Below are 18,885 nucleotides of genomic sequence, written 5' to 3'. Positions count from 1 at the left end.
AGCATTGAGATGATTTACACATCTGTAGTATATTTTACTGTATGAATGTTTTACAGATTGTGACAGGAGGCCTATACAGTAACAAACATATACCAGTAAAAATATGACTTATCTTGACAACGTTGACTGAAACGTTGAGATTCAGTCATACAACACAAATTCCAGGCGGCATTTAACATAATATTTAATGGATGATGTATCTTTACATTTCTATTCAAGTGTAAATCCACATGTCGCTTATATATTTACTCATTTAAAAATGAATTCTCTACTGGAGGTGAATCTTAAACTGAAATCACGAACAGGGACTGAAGTGTCGACCATCACTGGATGCAAAAGATAACAGAATCACAACCACGTTGAATTAAGACAATAAACTTCATGCACATCTTTTCTTGCATGATCTGTTCTGTTAAAGGCACGTTTTTAAATTGGCAAACATCAATGTTCCCTGTTGTTATTATTGTTTTATTATAGTTTTAATCGTTAACTAATCTCTGCAGCTTTAATTAAAACAGCAAACACAACAGAAATTGAATAACTTGTAAACAAAACTTATCCTCACTGCAGCTTCTTGATTAAAAATAATTTCAATCTCATGAACTTTTTGTTTGAAATTCGTGCACCAACGAAGCGGCGGCAGATAAAACCCCCACCCCACCGGTATCACGGACAACGCGAGCGTCACATCCGGTGGAATATTCCAACGGATTTACCCTTGGTCTTTAAAAGGACGCGCTGAATAAAGCTGCTGTTGAGTCGACAGGTAAACGCTCACGTGTTATTTACAGGATTCCGACCAGTGTGAAGACCTCACGCGCTGCAGAGACAGAACAGACATCAGTGTAACGGACAAAAGAAAAAAAAAGGCACAGACACAGACACAGACGAGGTTTTTTTTTTTTTTTGTCTGTGAGGCTCGTGCGTGTTTACACATCTCTCCGTCATTTTGCGGAGACTCAGAAATCTGTGGAGTTCCTTCTCAGGTAAGATCACGATGCCTCGTGCGAGGTGGAGGTGATTCTGTTTGTTTGGAATCGGAGGCCGATCTGCTTTGGGCTTATTTGTCGCGTTATCTGGTTGTGACGCAGCTGCGCCACTCGCGCCGACCTATGCGCATATGGGGTGTGAAGTGCACAAATCCATTCACCAGTTTTCTGCTGATATATTTCGAATATTCAGCTCACGTCGTCCACATTCAGCTAATTTAGGACACATTTAAGACATTCATAAGCATATGTCTTAAATTTGATCTGTAATGTATACGTTGAATGTTTAATCTATGTGCAAACCTTAAACGTTAAACGTTAAATGTAAATAGTAAACATAAATGTTACATATAAATGTTATATCTAAATATAAATGTTAAATATACATGCAAATGTTGCATCTAAATGTAAATGTTAAATCAAAATAATAAACTTTATTTATTTATATAGCACTTTTTTTTAAAAACAGAGGTCACAAAGGGCTTTGGCAACACAGACAGAAGAGTAAATAACAACTTGTTCACATAAAAGCAGTAAAATGAACGATATAAAACAAGTTAACAAGTCAAACCGTTCGTGTTCAACCCCCAACGCAGGAAGAAGGAAGAAGGCACACGAGGTCACAACAATTCTGTGACGTAGCTCGATGCCAGACGCTTTAAAAGTGATCAGTAGAATCTTAAAATCATTTTATAACGGAAAAGGAGACAATTAAGAGAAGCAAGGATGATGTGACTCATGTTGCCTTTTAAGACCAGTGAGAAGCCCAGCTTTTCTAAATCTAAATGTTAAATGTTAAACGTGCGTGTTAAATATAAATGTTATATCTAAATCTAAATGTTAAATGTTGTATATGAATGTAAATGTTGGATGTGAACTGCCTGGTTCGTTTTTAGTAAATGGATAAACTGTGAAAACCTTGACACTTTGGCCTAGTTGTCCTCTGAGCAGTGTTTGGGTTTTTCCACTGCACCTGAACGCAGCATCAAAAACGAAACTTATTTGCCCTCAGAGGACCTGAGTGTGTACGTGCGTGCGTGCGAGTGCGTCTTTGTTTGTGGGTGAGAGCGTGACAGTGGGGGTGTGTGGGTGTGTGTGCGTGTGGGGGTGGGTGTGTGTTAAACTGGAACCCGACCAATTCACGCCCTGTAGTGTGGGCGGGGCTGTGTGCTCTGAGGCCACTTCACCGGAAGTGGGATAATTGCCAAATATCCTAAATATTTAGCCTTATATTTGGCAACGACATTTATAACTTAACATTTAACTTTTAACATTAACATTAAGGTATAACATTTACATGTATATTTAACATTTACATGTATATCTAATATTTATATATTTATATTTAAATTTATATTTAAATTTATATTTAAATTTAACATTTATATTTAATATTTAGATTCAAAATTTGATGTTTACATATTGATATAACATTTTACATTCAACTTATATATGACATGAATTTCTGATTTAAATATGAGGAAAATTTGCTAGATGCAAAGAAACTGAGGTAAATATTTGAAATATATCAGTGTTGATATATCAGATGATGTGCGCGCGCCCCCCCCCCCCCCCCATTTCTTTCTGATCAGCTGTTTAAGCTTCTCCTGCCCCCAGTGGTGGTTTTCAAACAGCAACTGGTTTCAAGGGCTAAAGAACAAAAATGACTGAGTTGCAAATCGATTCAAATCAGATGGGCTACTTTGAAATAATCTGCATTGTGTATTACACAATACAGGAGGTAACAAACAAGGCTTCAGCAAATATTAGAGATTTAAATGGAAAAATCGGATTATTTAAATTCCATTTGAATTTTCATTTAAATAGAACACCTGAAACCATGTCCTTTTTATAATTTTGAGATTTATTTGTGGAGACAAAATGCTGCCAAAACCAACAAGCTTATGATGATGATTATTTTAATAACGTGTGTTTATCTCCACAGTTCAATGTGATTTAAGTCATGTTTATCTCTTTAATCTTTCAGCTGTGAACCAGAGACTATCATGATCCTCCTGACTCCCTCCTCTGGTAGGTACCAGTGTGTCAATCTCATCTTTAATCTGGATTACTGTACACACCTACGGGCACGGGCGCCAGAGATTAAAGACGAGGTTTACTTTGAAATAAATTGGGGCAGAGAAATGTTGCTGAGGCAATTTTAATGACGCATGGAGTGAATGAAGAAGAATAAATGATTCATTTGAGGAAGTACATGTTTAGAAACCACATTTTAGAATAGACTGGATTAAATCTCCTATGACTGATGTGCATTATTTGTAATTAATTGAAATGTCATTGTCCTTTTTATTTTACTACATGTCATTACCTAAAAACTACTCAACTTCACATTTAAACCAATACTTTAAACTGTGTTGTAAGTTCACTTTGGATTTTACCACTTGTGAATTTCTTTTGTTTAGTCGTTACCCGGTAACATAGCCAGGGTGTTGCATACCAAGGGCTTTCCCAGAATGCATTGCGCTCAGCAGGCAGCCATCCAGAAATAGAGACCTGCTTAGAAATTGAAATAAAAAAGTATGTTTGTCTCTGGCTGTTTTCCTCTTTTGTTTTTTATTAGTGACCAAGAAAGTTTGTAAAGTGGTCAAAGTAAAAACTTGACAGCACGCTCAGTAACCACACAGCCTGGATCTTCACACGTGTGAGGCTCTAATGGTTTCATACAATTGACTGTTGCATATTCAAAATACCAGGTTGTAACTTGTGTTAAAAGTAGATTTTTTATTTTTAAAAAGCATGCTGTCAAGTCAAAGTGTGAGTTATTGTTTGCTTTCTGCTGTGTCTCATACGCTGTTTTCTTTCAGATGAAGAGTCCCTTGAACTCGCCTGGCTTTGGAATCACAGGAAGTTCAGGGTGAAAAACACTTGAAGGGGTTGCTATACCGCAAGGTTTAAGACACAAAATGTCAAAGTTTCCAGGTCATTGTGCATAAAATGTCTTGGACAGTACTATGACTTGAGAGAAAATCTAAAAGCTCACATGACCCCCCCGGGGGGCGGAACAAAGGTTTCTCTGTCGTCACTTAGAAAACATCACAGCATCGTGGGGGAGGAGGCAGATTTTTTTGATGGAGTGCGGCAGCAGTCATTCCATCTTGCTGACTCACGTAGTCAATGTATCCTTTTTTAAAGTTTGAATTATAACTTTATAACAAATTCCTCTTAAAGGTCCAGTGTGTAAGATTTAGGTGAAAAGGATCTATTGGCAGAAATGTAAAGCAATCCTCATGATGTTTGTGTGTTTCATCTAAATTGTGCAAACTGCAGTTTTCTATACCCAAGAATGAGCCCTTTATATTAAATACTTTTATATTCAAATCGGGAGTGGATCCACTTTACGGGGGCGGCCATGTTTTTTTTACAGTAGCCCGAACTGGACAAACTAAACCTTTTTGAGTTTTTATGACAACTGAAGGCTACCACAACTTCTCTTTCATGTTTGCAAAGGGAGATTGAGGTGAAGGGGTATTCAGCTGCAATATACAACGTCACCACTAGATGTCCCTAAATTCTACACACTGAAGCCTTTAAAGAAATCATATGACCTGCTAAATGATTTCTTTTGACGATGTAACGTTGAAATCCTGCTAAAAATGACATTGAAACCAGGTGAGGTTCCAGACTTCTCTTTACATCGCAGTCCCCATTAAACCCCGGGGCTGCAGTGGTATTGATGGGACCAGTATAGCTGTGAGTGCTGCTGCCGGTCCTCGTCTCAGGTCACTAGGCTTGATCAGAGTTAACGGGCTAATTGATCTCACGTCTGGTATGTGTCACTGCAGTAGGTCCAGTTCACGCTCACTGTAGCCAGTGGTGTATGTGTTAGTCCCCTCAGTGTTCACAGCTTGTTCCCTCACACCAGTATTTGTGTGTATTTGACCCCTGATAAGATCCCGTTTGAGTGCTAACACTTCACATGCATCGTGTTCAGAGTTTTACTTTCAAATATCTAGATATTTGAAGTTTAATGCATGAGAGTGTGGCCATTATTTCTAATAGTTATGTATAATAATGCATACACTGATGAGGCGAGGCTGTCTTTAATGTTGCATGCTGGAGGCTGAGTGAATGTGTAGTAACAAATTTATTTTAGTGATCTGAGAAAGGATGAATGTATCGTAAGGTTGGTCTCCATCCATTGAACATACGTCTTGGTAAGTGATACTTCTTCTACATAAGACGGGGAATCAGCTTCATAGATATTATTTAGTTAAAATGAAAGATGATTTAGAAAGAATATTATTATCCTGGTAAATCTTTATGATTACTTTCAGAATTTTTCCTCTCACCTCAACTGGAGTCTGACTCAAAATGGGATATAATCACTAGACTGTTCCCATTCAGACTCACTCATCAGAAGGTCAGGGAGTCACAGACAGGGATTTAGCTTTTAAACCACAGCAGAGGTTATCGAACCGACACGGGCCGCTCCTGACCGCTGTCATCCTGTGGTCTCAGGTTTCTTCCAGTGCACCAACAAGCTCTTTCTGAGTGATCAGGCTGCCTGGCTCCACGTCAAGGAGTTCGCCCGTAAAAATGCAGCGAACGCTCTGTCAGTCGCCAACATGGTCATGGGCATGGCCTCCATTCTCAGCAGTCTCAACGGGTAAGTGCACACGGCGTCGTTCAACTTTACAGAAACAATAAAGAATATATGGGCTACACTCATGGATGTGGACAAATGTGGGCTAATAAAACAATGATTGAATGTTGTGCCAATATTTTTGATCAATAATATTTATAATCAACTTCTCAGAATTTTGGGATGAAATTTAAAAACGGCTAACTGGTCAAAGTACATTTTGATGTACTTCTGTCAGTGCCTGTATAGATATAGTTTCATTAAGATAAGTAAAACTAATTATTTAAGTAAATAAACTTGTGGTGACACAGAGGGACCAAATATTATTGGATGAAACACAAACTAAGTTATTAAAGAGGTACAGGCAAGTGCAAGTATGAAAATCAGTAATCCTGGACTCTGAAATACCTTTTTGTTTTACTTATTCATAATATTGTGGAAAACTATCCACTTGCACGAGTTTCAATTCTATGCCACTGTCGACGTTTTTACAATGTTAAAAGTGTCTCTCAAACCAAACACTCGCTCTCTTTGTCCAGGCACCATCATGCCGCATGTTGGCTGGTTCTGATTGGCTACCTGCTGGATTATGCAGATGGAGCGGTTGCCAGGCGACTGGATGCCTGCTCGGCGCTGGGTAAGTGCAGTGTTTTGGTCAACAGCTCTTACCGAAAATAGAACTCCAGCCGCAGCGTTGGCACGGCTTCCAGCACAGTGCTTTGTCTGGACTTTCTAATTTAGCCTCGTTAAGTCTTCAACAAAAGGGGGTAGAGCAGTCAAAGGAAACTCTGGGAGTCTCTAAGAGAACAATCATGCATATTCTATTCCATGTAACTTAAGCCTTAGTAAATCAGTGTCCTTTGAGTAGTTTCTATACTTGGTGTCACTAGCAGGATTTAGGTATGAAAGTAAACAGCATGAGATTCCCCCCCTTAAATACTATGCAAATACACAAATAGACCAGTGCTCTGTAGTGGGGGGCGGGGGGGGCAGGGCAGTGTGTCCATGTGTCCTCACTCTGAGAACATGTCTTCCTCTATGTCCTCTGATAAACTACAGCAGCGGTCGGCAACTGGGTTAAACCACGGGCCAAAAGCGAGATCATTTAGATTATTAGATTATATTTGTTTCATCATATTGGACTGAGACACAGAACCCAGAGCTCAGCCGCTGATCTCTGACATGGCAACAACACTCACAGACTCCTCCTCCTCCTCTTTGGCCATTTGTCTTCAATGTAAAAGCACAATGTTCGTTTTGTTGCTGCGACGCTTTAAACTCTAAATGTAAGAAATGGTTCAGTTCCTCATTCAAACTTATGTATAAACCACACAACTACTTTGAAGAGCAATAAAGCGAATTCAGTTTCATGGGATGAAAAACATTCACGATAAAATCGTCACTGCAGATAAACCAGGTAGGATGAACACAGAGTTTTTTAATGTCACGCTAAATCTGAAGTAGCATCAACACAGAACAAGAGAACACAACATTACAAAAAAATTGTTCAGGTCTCAACCATAAAATGTTATGATTTAGTGCTTAAAACTGAATTGGATTTAAACCCATCTATTTTTTTATCCATTAATGTTTTTCCCTGTACGTTGTGACGCACTTTGTAACCTTGTTTTTTCCGATGAGAACAAATAAAGTTGTTTACAGGCAGGTTTAAAACCGGCTGTGCTCTTGTTCACAAATAGCTGCTTCCCGCTGCGGCTTCACATTTTCTCAAATTCCCAAAATAGCTCCCAGGTGAATCACAATTCATCGTCGGCTGCACATTTCAGGGGCTTTGTGTCCCGACGAGGTTTTTTCTGCATGACTTTGCAGGTGGATGTTGTTGCGCCCCCCCACGTATTTTGTCACATGAACAATCACTTTCTGATTAAGCAGCCTAATTCCACAGGATCACGCTCCAATTGTCTATTTTATCCCCGTTGCTTTGAGTTCTCTGCATATCTGACATTTTTTAAATTGTTGACCCCTGCGGCTCGTGGAATTCCACCTCGTTCGTTTGAGCCGTGGCCTGATTCATCCGTCCTCGTGCGCTGAAAACATGCTCCCTGCTCCTGGGGGATAAAGAGACAAGGCCGCGGAGAATGTTGTTTATTGAATGACTGACTGGCTGTCGGGCTGACGCGGTAATTTCCACTTGGAGATTTTTTTGCAGGTACGCACTCCACGCCACTGTCATGTGATGGTGACATCAGCAGGGACTATACAGAGGAGATGACAACGTACAATAAAACTTAGAAAAATCAATAAATTACTGACTGGTGTCATATTCTCTAAATATAATCTTTAAGCAGATACACATGTATTTAAATGTTGTTTTTCATGCTCAGGTGCGAAGCTGGATGATTTTGCTGACTTCACGACCTTCGGAATCGCCACGTCACTGCTCCTGAGGACAACTGACGTGATGGACAACATCCTCTGCGTGTGCTACGTCCTGTCGGTGTTCGTCCGCCTCTGTTTCTACTCAACTGGTAAATTCCAAAATGTGGTGTTGCCATATAATCTATAGGCTACGTAAAGTATATTGTTTGAAGAATTTAATCCTATTAAAAAAGTGTGATCGTTGTGTCTATAATATTTAAAGGATTTACTGGGGATTTGTTTTTGTTTGCGAACTCAGGAATCCCCTTCATGTACCGCGGCCTGCCCTGCACATACGCCTCAGCCATCCTGTCCTGTGCCACAATGCTGTCGGGGGGAAACATGGCCGTGCTGCGCATCGTGGTAGTCGCCATGATCCTCTGCATGATCAATCAGAACTTCTACCCCCATGACAAAGTGCTGGAGTCACAGGCCTGGAAAAAAGTCGTTTACTTTGGAGGTACGGAACATTTTAGGAATGTAGATGGTTTTATGGGAATAGGTTTTTTACGTAACTGTCTCTGATACAGGTCAAGACTAAACTCTCTGAGCAAGTATTTGAAGAACTAGTCATTTGTGTTCACTACACAAAATGAGTTGACATAAATTGTCCTCTAGCGTCGTTTTCAGGTAAGTTTTTGACTCTGTGGTATCAAATATGTGGAAGATTCATCGGCCTCAGCTGAACTTTTCATTTTGGTCTAATTAGCTAATGTCAGTAAGTTGATTAAAAGGTTAAAGTAAGACGGTGAATGTGGTAAACACCAGCTTGTGGTGGTTAATATCGCTGTGAACATATTAGCATGCTGACATTAGCATTTAGCCCAAAGCACCACTGTGCACCAATATGCACATGGATGGATTATCATCTTATTCTTATGTTATCCTTATTTATAGATAAAGTTATATTCATAATAATAATAATAAATACATGGTGTGTGTGTATATAGCACCTAAGTGTTCAAAGACACTTTACATTGGTAAAAAAGCAAAGAAATCAGTTAAAATCAAACAAAAAATATAAATTACACATTGTAGTAAAACTTAAAACTGGTTCTGAAGTGGAAGGTTTTGATTATACAGCTGATAATGAATATCTTATAACACCACGTGGTTTAATCTGCATATTTACAAAACATTCAAATAATTTCATAATCACTGATGATATGATTGATCCCAATTAACTTTTACTTTCTTTTTTTTTTTTTTTTTTCGATTCTCAGGAGTCATCATGTTGTTCTGCTCGTCATCCCCCCCCATGTGCGTGTACTACCTGCTCTGGTGTTTCTCCTACGTTTTGTTCCCGACTTCCCTTTGGAGCAGTAAAGTGTAGGGAAACGGGTTCTGGTCTTGTCCAAAACTCGCAGTAGGTTTACCTCCGGCCAATCTGGGCGAATTTAGTTGTCCCAGAATGTTGCTGCTCCCCACTGCCCTGGAGGATTCAAGCTGAACATGCTCATGCAGGCTAACACTTGCTCTATTTTACCTTTTATTTTTGATGAGACAGAACCTGGATGACAGGGAGTTGTGATGAGGGACAGGAGGGAAGGACATTTTTAAGTCACTTCTACGGATTTAACCTTCATACACATGTTTTATGTCTTTGTTGCAGTGTCACTGAAGCTGAGGGGGGGTTGCCTGTTCCAAAATCAGAATTTTCATCAGGTTGTGTAATCTCCCTACTTCAGTGTTAATCCAATCTTTCCTCGATGGGTATATTTTCAAAGGAAATGATTGCAATACTTTTCTCCAACATTTTTGCCTCATATTTAGTTTTGCAGCCACACGAGGCATCACAACCACTAATACGATTTCCACGGCGTTGAGCGTAGAGTTAGGAATTAACTGTCCATGCGCTGCACTATGGAGATAAGACCTTTAATCCACCAGTCTTATTTCTCGGCAGCATTTTTTTTGAGATTCTAAACTCCATGCCCTGTCTCTTATCTATAACACAGTAATGAACACACACACACACAGCATCTGTAACATCTGTCAATGTTTGTATCAGGGTTGGGGTCAATTTGCTTTTAACGATATTCAGCTCATGGTGTGTCGTCAAAATCCGTATCGCACACGTTCATACAAGCTAACCTAAGATTACGGTCTTTGGACCACGGGAGAGATCCACGCTCTTCTGTTACTTCTGGACTCCAGCCCTTGTGCTTTTGTTAATCGCGTTCTTGTTTTCTTCCAAGTTGTGAGTCTGTCCAAGACATTGTGTGTTAGATTTCAGTGTTTTGCATGAGTTTGCCTGTTTTAAGAGGCAATGCAGTTTATATATCGAATCCACACTGGATCACCATTCCCCCCCCACCTGTATATTACCTCTCTGACCACAGCTGCATCACAGGTGTTTGACTGAGTGAAAAAACACCTGCAGCGTTAGGAAATTATTAATTACAGTAGAGTCTGAAATACATCATGAGTTGACACTGAAAACCCTAAATAACACGGCTGCAGAGGTTTTCCTCCACACGAGATTAAAGATCCAGTGTGATTTAGGTGAAAAGGAACTATTGGCAGAAATTATCCTAGTGATGTTTTCACTAGTGTTTCATCTAAATTGTACTAATTGTTGTTTCTTTTACCCTGCAACGTGCAACTTCACCACCAGATGTCACTAAACTCTACACAACCAACCTTTAAAGAGCAACAACACAAAGACTGTAAATCCTGCCTTTCCTGCCATCTAGTGGCTATGGATTACAAATTATAAAATGTTGTTGCATGACAGTCTGTGTGAACAGTGCAGCCGGACTGAAACTTTTAAAAAGTCACAGAGATCAGGCGAGGAAAGGAGAAGTGATTCTCTTTAACTTGACCAGAACTCAGTCAGTCCTTTTTTTAAGCGAGGACAACTTTTTGGCTCGTGCCTCAGTCGGTGTATTTCTGCTTCCCTGCACATGTGTGCGACAAATGGGGGAGATTACATAGTTTTATATGGATTCTTTCAGAAGCCTGATGAAAAGCCTGATGTTCTCAACCCCCCCCATATTCAAACTACACCTACTCACAGCTGTCAGAATAAAGGGAAGGACATCATTCCCAATTTGATTTCTTGTGATTTTATTGATATGTAACTTGTATAAGCTCCAGACTCTTCTCGGACAGAGAAAAATGACCAGACGGAGCAAAATGTCCTGAATCAAGACCTAGATTTTAAAAACATCAATACAAAAGGTCATGACTCTGATTTCAGATGTGGGTTTAAACCAACCCTGGCTTAGTTCATGATAACGGTGCATACACAGACTGAAATTAAAATCTACTCTAGTTCATTCACTAGTGCATTCAGCTTTCCTGTGTGGGTGTTTTGGTTTTCAAACTGTAAAGTCATGGTGACGTATGCATGCCGAGAGCATAGGAGATACAAAGCCTGTACTTTGATTAAATGATGAAAGGAAAGAAGAGATCTCGATGAATGATCTGTGCTTTCAAGTCTGTACTTTTTTTGACAATAAAGGGGAAATTGAAATAACTTGTTTTCAGTGTTTTTATTTCAATTCATTATTTTTCATGCGCCGGAGGGTTTAAATTCAATGGAAGACATAATACTCGAGGGCAAAGATTATAGATGGATGACATGACAGCTCCCCAGAAGTGAAGCTGTCATCTCTATTGCCCCCTGGTGGCTGGATACATTCATGGTGAGGAAGTCTTCCATGTTAGTTGATGGGTCACAGACCAAACTGAAAGGAAAAACCTCAAAGATGGTTATTTGATGCTATAAAACAGGGTGAAACATCCTGATTAACAATGATACTGGCTCAGGATTAGTCAAGGATGTGTTTCGGCTTGACCTCGATGCTGCAGCTCCACATGATGACCAATGCTACACGGACTCTGGCTCCAAATGATGCCAAAAGCACAAGATGGTGCATATCTGGGACCATTTTTGTACACTGGGAGATGGTAGAGATGCCGTCGTCCATCTTTGTTTCAAGTCTATGTTGCATCCTGAGTAAAAAACACTACGCGTGTAGTCCTGCCTTTCTGTTATAGTCAAATACATCTATGATCTCAGGAACATGAAGAGGTTTGACGTCTGCAAAGAGCAGGGAGGACTCCAGCAGCTTGATGATGGCGGAGAACGCAGGTCGGTCTTTGAAGCTCCACATCCAGCAGTAGTTCATCAGATCATACCTAGAAGAATAAAGGGATGGTCTGACACTTTGGTGCATACAGACATTCATTTTCTGGAAAGATTTGAAAGTGTGGCCTGTCTTCACCAATATCCCAGAGAATACTTCATGGATCTTGATGAAAGGGATATTTAGGGGACTGATCTAGTTGATATGATGTGGTTTCATTGGCTTTTTGAGCTGCTGTACGTTTACAAATTTTGGCACAGACCATGAGAAATTTGGGATCTGGGATCACTTTCTTAAATATTGTGAGATAGGACCCTCTCTACTGAGCGCCACTCTGGTTATCCATGTTATGAGGAACCAATTATTTTCAGTAGTTTACTTACAAAGGTCCTCCACAATCCCCAGGCCTCTTCATTCGATAGGACGCCTGCAGCTTTGGAAGCACAGACTCAGGCTCCAGCTCGGGGTAGGGTGGAGAGCCTGAGATAGAATCAAGAAGATGTGACTTTAAAATACACTCATCTCAAAAGGCATAAATAAGAGTGAGATCATTTGTTGATTGATAACAGGACATGGTGATTTACCTAAAGTCACCAGCTCATACAGTAGGATCCCAAATGACCACCTAGAGGGAGAAGAGAACATGAACTAATTCTGAATTCTATGACTTTTTTGTGTTTTGTTTTCTTCGCCAGAACATACACGTCACTCCTGTCGATGCTGAGCTGTGTTGTAATCCTCTCAGGAGCCTGCCATTTCAGAGGCACCTCTGCTGCCCTCGGCCTAAATGCTGAATCCATTTTGCGACCTTCAAACGCTACACCCAGTCCAGACACCCGGGCGGAGAGGCCTGGGCCAATTAAGATGTTCCTGGCAGCCACATCACCATGCACCAGCCTATGCTCTGACATCAGGTAATCCTGAGAGAGGAATAAATTGCGGACAAACACATCAATCTCTGGGTCATAGATTCATTAAAAATTCAAGATTGACAACAATTTTCCAGATGGGGAAAGACGATAAGCGCATCGAGACCTGCTCCGGCACAGAGTGACTTCTTCAGCGGAGCACGGCGTCTAAATTGAGCAAATTTTAGTCGAATTGTTTGTGGGAAATAATTGGTCTGCACAAAGTGACTCACCAAGCCAGCTGCAACCTGCTTTGCCACCAGAAACACAGACCTCTCGGAGACGTTCTGCAATGGATCTGCCATTTGTGAGTTATTCTAGAGGGAGGAAACATTTCTTGTCATTTGCATGTATAATCTAATTTAAATGTGAGGTTATGTCCTAAACGCTTGTGTAGTGCTGTTACATTTCTGAGCGTCCAGAGGAAGAGAAGGAGGTTCCCTGGGCTGCAGGCGTCTAAGATCAGATACATGGGCGGACGCCTGGTCTGACAGAACAGCATCCGCACCACATTGTCATGTTTACACACTGTGGCATGGAACAGGAGCCACTTCACAAACTCTTTCGCCTCAGGGTGGTTGGGCCCGTCTGTATGGAGGTTCAGTGTGTAGAATTTAGTGACATCTAGTGGTGAAGTTGCATACTGCAGCTGAATACCCCTCCCCTTCCAAACATGAAAGAGAACCTGTGGTAGCCTTCAGTTTTCATAAAAACTCAAAAGGTTTAGTGTGTCCACTCTGGGCTACTGTAAAAAACATGGCAGCCTCCGTAGAGAGGACCCGCTCCCGATGTAAATATAAAGTATTTAAATATAAAGGCCCATTCTAGGGTAAAGAAAACAACAAGTTAGATGATTACACACTAGTTCAAACATCACTAGGATTATTTTATATCCAATTTATAATAAAAAACATCCCTTTCACCTAAATCTTACACACTGGACCTTTAAACAAATAACAGATAACCTCTTCACACAAAAAGGTTTTACTCTGATCACCCAGGTTCAGGCTTTACCCCGAAGAGACTTCACCACCACGGCCGAGGAAGGACCGTCTCTCCTCTTCAGCTGAGCTTTACAAACGGGGCCATAGCGGCCTGTCTGCCAGAACTCCAGTCCCTCCAGGACACAGTCCTCAGGGATCTCCCAGGGACACAAACCCTGCCGGACCTTTGGAGCGTAGACAGAAGCTGCACTGAGAGTTACACTCTGCCGCCCTGTTAGAAACACAAAGTCAATGCCGGGGAATTAGATAAATACGACCTAGGCATTGCTCTCAGGCATTAATTTAGAATAACTTGGTGTTTTACGAAGAGGCAAAGAGGTTTATACCATTTGAGGGGCTCTGTCCTCTCTGCTTGTTCTTGTGGAGACTGCAGAAAATCAGGATCACCACTAAAACCGTGCTGAGAGCCAACAGAGACGGGATGATGATCACAGCAAGTGGACCTGACGACTCCTCAGCTACACCACAGGAGAGAGAAGGAGCAGGTTCAGCACTTTCCAGAGCAGATTTCAATTTCAACCAGTTTGAGAAAAGTGAGGGGGGGGGGACATCTCATATGCAGCCACAAGAGAGGAATCAGAATTTGGATCAGACGTTTTGCCTATTTGGAGCACGTGAAACTCACAGCACATGGGCAGCGAGGTGTCGTTGCCACACGACGTGTCCACATCCATGAGGAGCAGCTGACATTTCTCACATGTGAGAGAAATATTGGGTCATATCAACAGAAGGAATTCAAAGGTTTATCCCTGTGGACAGAAAGAAATGATTAAACAAGAACTGAAAAATCCATAATGTCACGAAGAGTAATGGCTCCAGATGACTTTAAGTTTTCGTACCTGACACCTAATGGCCTCTTGATGGATTGAGGTTACATTTCCAACCCTGTGATGCGTCATAAAAGTATTACCAGCAGCAGAGAGGTTGAACGACAACAAAGCTGTTGTCAACTGCTTTTATAAAATGAGCTCAGCTGTGTCTGTGTCTGAGGCCGCTGACCGCTGTGGTGCCCTGAGATGTTGACTGAAGGTTGATCATCTACAGGAGCGATAACAGAAACAGGTGCTGTGCTCACACCTCCTTCAGCCTCTACAGCTAAATGACAAAACTCGGATCATTATTCGTAATAAAGAGCTGATTTCAGGTGGATTTTTCTGGGAAATCTGGCTCATTAGACAAAAGAAAATATGAAGTAAGAGAGAAGTAAACACTGTTTTTTTCCCATCAAGATGCATGAGTGAAACACCCGATATAACTATAAAGAAAGTTATTCCTGGATCCGCCCCTTTGTCTGGGATCATTTAATGGGTTCTTCCTTGGTTCATGTTCCATCCTTCTACTGGTTACCAATAAAAACAGGTAAAACCAATAAAAACAGGCAAAACCAATAAAAACACAAGAGGGTAAAATGTGTGTAAAAGTAAAGTGTGTACATGAAAACTATACTACACCAATTTGTGCGTCACTGTGTCCTTTGTGAGGAAATCTTTATTGCAACTGGTGAAACGTGACAGATAAAGAAAATAAAGTTGTTGTATTTTTGGCACAAACATAAATCCTAGGGCCACATCGACCTCTGTTCTACACGTGACCACGTGGGGGATTTAGCTTTATTTATTTAGAAAGTAATAATAACAACAATAATAATAAACTTTATTTATGAAGCATAAAAAAAAATGAAAATGAAAAGTGAATCACAGACATAACAATAGAAAATACATGCAGTGCAATTACAAGTTTTGGAATAAAGTGCCATCTTCATCAGTCTGTGTTACAAACACAAGGGGGCAGGATTGTGCAAGAAATCCAGTCCAGCACTTCTCCTGACGCAGGAAACTACACAAGCACCAGGAATCTCCCGCAGCCTGTTGCATTAACGGTAAAAAACTAAACTTTTAACAGACCAAACAAACTGAAAACTCAAACTTTCCCCAGTTTACAACGACCACTTCCCACGGGGAAAACTCCGCCTTCCTAAAACACGCCGTGGTGGAAACAGAATCCAGCGCTTCCCAATCCCCCGGAGCCCCGCCCCTTTCCTCATCCTCATTGGTTCAATGCAAGGCCGCAAGGTCCCTCCCCCGGCCCCTGATTGGACAGAACACCCTGCAGTCAAGGAAGCAACACGGAAAAAGATCTTAAAAAAAAAAAAAAAAAGTTATGGAGAGATGCCCGAGCGGATCTCGTCTGTTGCGGGTCGCTGCGTAGTTTCCAGCGGGAGAAACGCTCCCCACGCCGCCTCGGGACACGCGGGACGCGCGGTGCGCAGCGGGGGAACCAGGAGCCGGGGAACCGCCGCCGCGAGGGGGTCAGAGCCGCGGCCGCTCCGGGGGCAGAGCCGGGTTTGTTTCCCCGTTTCCAAGGACTGAGAGTCGCTGATGTCACCGCGGAGGAGGAGAAGGAGGCGGAGGGCAGGAGAGGAGGAGGAGGAGGAAGAGGAGGACAGGTGCGCAGAGTAAAGTTACCTCTGGTCGGAGCAGCAGCAGGAGGAGGAGGAGCAGCAGCAGGAGGAGCGACACTCCACTACTACATCTGGGTTTATTTCTGAACATCAGCTGTTGGAAGTTTTCTGGGGTTTTTTTGTAAGGAACAGTTTGGAAGTGGATCATATTCCCACTGGATCCACTTGCTGCTCCACAACACGGAGGTCTGACGGAGGTGGAGGAGGCTGGTGGTGGTTTTGTTGTTGTTTGTGAGGACACACAACACAACACAACACAACACAACGCAACGCAACGCAACGCAACGCAACTGTGCTGAGGGACCGGAGCAGCTCCGGAGGCTCCACTTTCCGCCTCAATGCGACACTGACGCAGCAGCTCTCGCATCCCCGCAGACAGGTGATGCTCGATGGGAGGACGCGTCTTCACCACAGGGAGTTAAACCGCGAGATAACAGAATAGCACCAGTTGTTGTTTTCTTCCTGGATATGGATTTTAACACACGAGCCCGGCGCCAACTTCTCCGATCTGCCACGATGATTTCCCCGTGCGTCATTGCGCCCTAGGATCAAGAAAGCGGGTCTCGAGCCGAAGGACGACCGTTGTTGGACTTGTATTTTCGCGGGACGAGGAGGAGGTCGTTGTCGTTTCCCGGGAGCCAAGCGACCATGTCCAAGACGCTGAAGAAGAAGAAGCACTGGTCCGGCAAAGTGCAGGAGTGCACCGCGTCGTGGGGGGGATCCGGGGAGCTGGTCACCGTGGTGGAGGTGCGGGGCGGCGCGGAGCTGGGAGAGTTCCCGCACCTCGGACACGTAGTTGCGGAGGCGATGGTGTGTCACGCCGGGAGGTTTCCCTGCAGCGGGGACGTGCTGCTGGAGGTGAACGGGACCCCGGTGAGCGGACTCACCAACCGGGACACGCTGGCTGTCGTCCGCCACTTTCGGGAGCCGATCCGCCTGAAGACGGTGAAACCAGGTGAGTCCGAGGGACAACGACCCCCCCCCCGCACGTCCACCGGCCACATCTGCATGTGTGGGGTTTACAATGAGAGGAACTGGGACATGAAGGTGTGACTGGTTCCATGATTGAATGAGAGGAACTTGGGGTTCAGTCTCTCAGCTGTGTGTCTGTGTGTGTGTGTGTGTGTGTGTCTGTGTGGTGTAATACTCATGTTGTTTACACTATCACACTATGGGAATTAATCTTCCTTATGTTGATGTCAAGCAAGGCCCCAAATCATTAAGATTGTAAGTTGAAGACATGTTTTAAGGGTTAGGTTAAACTTAAGGTTTAGGTTGAGATATGATTGGGGTTAGAATAAGTGTGTATGTGTCTGTGGCCCAGGTTTAACTTGTGTTATTTACACACTCACATTATCAGGACTTGTCTTCCTACAAAAAGCAAATCCACACAATTTAAGACATGTTTTAAGGTTCAGGTTTAGTTTAAGGTAAATGTTCGGGTTAGGCACGAGGTAACTATGGTTAAGGCTCCAGGAAATCAATTTAAGTCAATGTACCCAGTCACATTATGGAGATTTGTCTTCCTCATGGGGACATGAAGCAAGTCCCCGTCATGTAAATCATTCAACATTAAGGTGATGACTTGTTTGAAGGTTAAACTATGGATTAAGTTTAGGTTAAGGGTTAATGTTGTAGGTTAATCTTAAGGGCAAGTAGTAACCATGTTTAAGGTTAGAGTAAGTTTACAGGAAATCAATATAAGTCAATGTAACTTCCTCTTAAATCACTGAGACACCTGTGTGTGTGTGGTGTGTGTGTGGTGTGTGGTGTGTGGTGTGTGTGTGTGTGTGTGTGTGTGTGTGTGTTCATATTTATATTTAGAAGCATATCCATGTCCTTTTTAATTTCCAGCTGGCTTCAGCAGGTCTAAACTGTCTCAACCTCCTCTTCATTCATTCGTTCATTCATGTGGAGACATACATTTTCCCTGCCGCGCTCACACTGTGATTCAGCACGCCGGCCCACGGTGCCCAGATGTGCGTGCACCGCAACATAACCCATGAATGGCTCGCAGCCCTTTGTCTGAACTCGGCCTGTAATCTTCTTTGCATGTGCGAGTATGTTTCCTGTCCGGCTCTGAGCTCGCGTATGCACTCACACAGTCCTCGCGTGTACATGCACATATAAAGTCCTTGTAATTCTGTGTTTGTATTAACTCTAGCTCGAAGCTTATTGATTGGATTTGCAATGTTTGTTATTACCTGATTTCCAAAACAAACTCTACCAGTCATGTGGGGCACTGGGGGTGTGTGTGTGTGTGTGTGTGTGTGTGTGTGTGGATGAATTTGATAGAGCCACTGCTGAGTGTGGCACTTTGCAGACACTTAGCAGGGATTTGTTAATGGCTGCCTTGCAGGGCTCAGACTGTGTCGTTCTGCTTGCAGCACTGAGCTGAGTCCAAGTCTAATTGAATCAATTAGACTCATATCCTTAAATCCCCAGGA

General features: G+C 42.3%; 3 protein-coding genes and 1 long non-coding RNA gene across 8 annotated transcripts in view; 3 read left to right on the top strand and 1 right to left on the bottom strand.

The window, feature by feature from the left end:
- The first annotated feature begins 691 nt into the window (after positions 1-691).
- tmem269 (transmembrane protein 269) lies at positions 692-11,140 on the top strand. Of its 2 annotated transcripts, none has more exons than XM_034589910.1 (7): positions 692-986; positions 2,977-3,020; positions 5,469-5,616; positions 6,132-6,229; positions 7,938-8,081; positions 8,231-8,480; positions 8,524-8,548. In XM_034589910.1, exons 2-7 carry the CDS (start codon positions 2,996-2,998, stop codon positions 8,531-8,533), a joined length of 675 nt encoding a protein of 224 aa, XP_034445801.1. In that variant the 5' UTR covers positions 692-986; positions 2,977-2,995; the 3' UTR covers positions 8,534-8,548. The 2 variants fall into 2 exon arrangements, with proteins under 2 accessions (XP_034445801.1, XP_034445800.1); XM_034589909.1 differs by lacking the exon at positions 8,524-8,548 and adding an exon at positions 9,195-11,140 and having other exon boundaries at positions 697-986; positions 8,231-8,431.
- LOC117764269 lies at positions 6,238-7,459 on the top strand. The gene is made up of 2 exons (XR_004614358.1): positions 6,238-7,035; positions 7,074-7,459. It is a non-coding gene; the product is annotated as an uncharacterized LOC117764269 (long non-coding RNA).
- On the bottom strand, positions 10,927-14,969 carry si:ch73-206d17.1 (tyrosine-protein kinase STYK1). Of its 2 annotated transcripts, none has more exons than XM_034589899.1 (10): positions 14,817-14,969; positions 14,603-14,726; positions 14,304-14,435; positions 13,988-14,188; positions 13,380-13,561; positions 13,207-13,290; positions 12,768-12,985; positions 12,650-12,690; positions 12,449-12,545; positions 10,927-12,117 (listed from the first exon to the last, which is right to left on the bottom strand). In XM_034589899.1, exons 2-10 carry the CDS (start codon positions 14,649-14,651, stop codon positions 11,946-11,948), a joined length of 1,176 nt encoding a protein of 391 aa, XP_034445790.1. In that variant the 5' UTR covers positions 14,652-14,726; positions 14,817-14,969; the 3' UTR covers positions 10,927-11,945. The 2 variants fall into 2 exon arrangements, with proteins under 2 accessions (XP_034445790.1, XP_034445791.1); XM_034589900.1 differs by having other exon boundaries at positions 13,207-13,287.
- A 1,120-nt stretch (positions 14,970-16,089) lies between these two features.
- The window catches only part of magi3a (membrane associated guanylate kinase, WW and PDZ domain containing 3a), a 104,999-nt gene continuing 102,203 nt past the window's right edge, over positions 16,090-18,885 (top strand). For 2 of the 3 annotated variants that reach the window (XR_004614352.1, XM_034589890.1), the window contains exon 1: positions 16,093-17,393. Coding sequence is in view for 2 of the 3 variants with exons in the window: in XM_034589890.1 (XP_034445781.1) it covers positions 17,087-17,393 (307 nt within the window). In the remaining variant the exon portion in view is untranslated. Of the gene's footprint in view, positions 17,394-18,885 lie in introns of all 3 variants that reach the window. The other variant, XM_034589891.1, reaches the window with a different exon arrangement.

This window comes from Hippoglossus hippoglossus, chromosome 7 (genome assembly GCF_009819705.1).
Source record: "Hippoglossus hippoglossus isolate fHipHip1 chromosome 7, fHipHip1.pri, whole genome shotgun sequence".
In the NCBI taxonomy this organism is placed as follows: Eukaryota; Metazoa; Chordata; class Actinopteri; order Pleuronectiformes; family Pleuronectidae; genus Hippoglossus; species Hippoglossus hippoglossus.
Note: the sequence above shows the minus strand (reverse complement) of the source record. Positions and strands in the feature narration are given on the sequence as shown.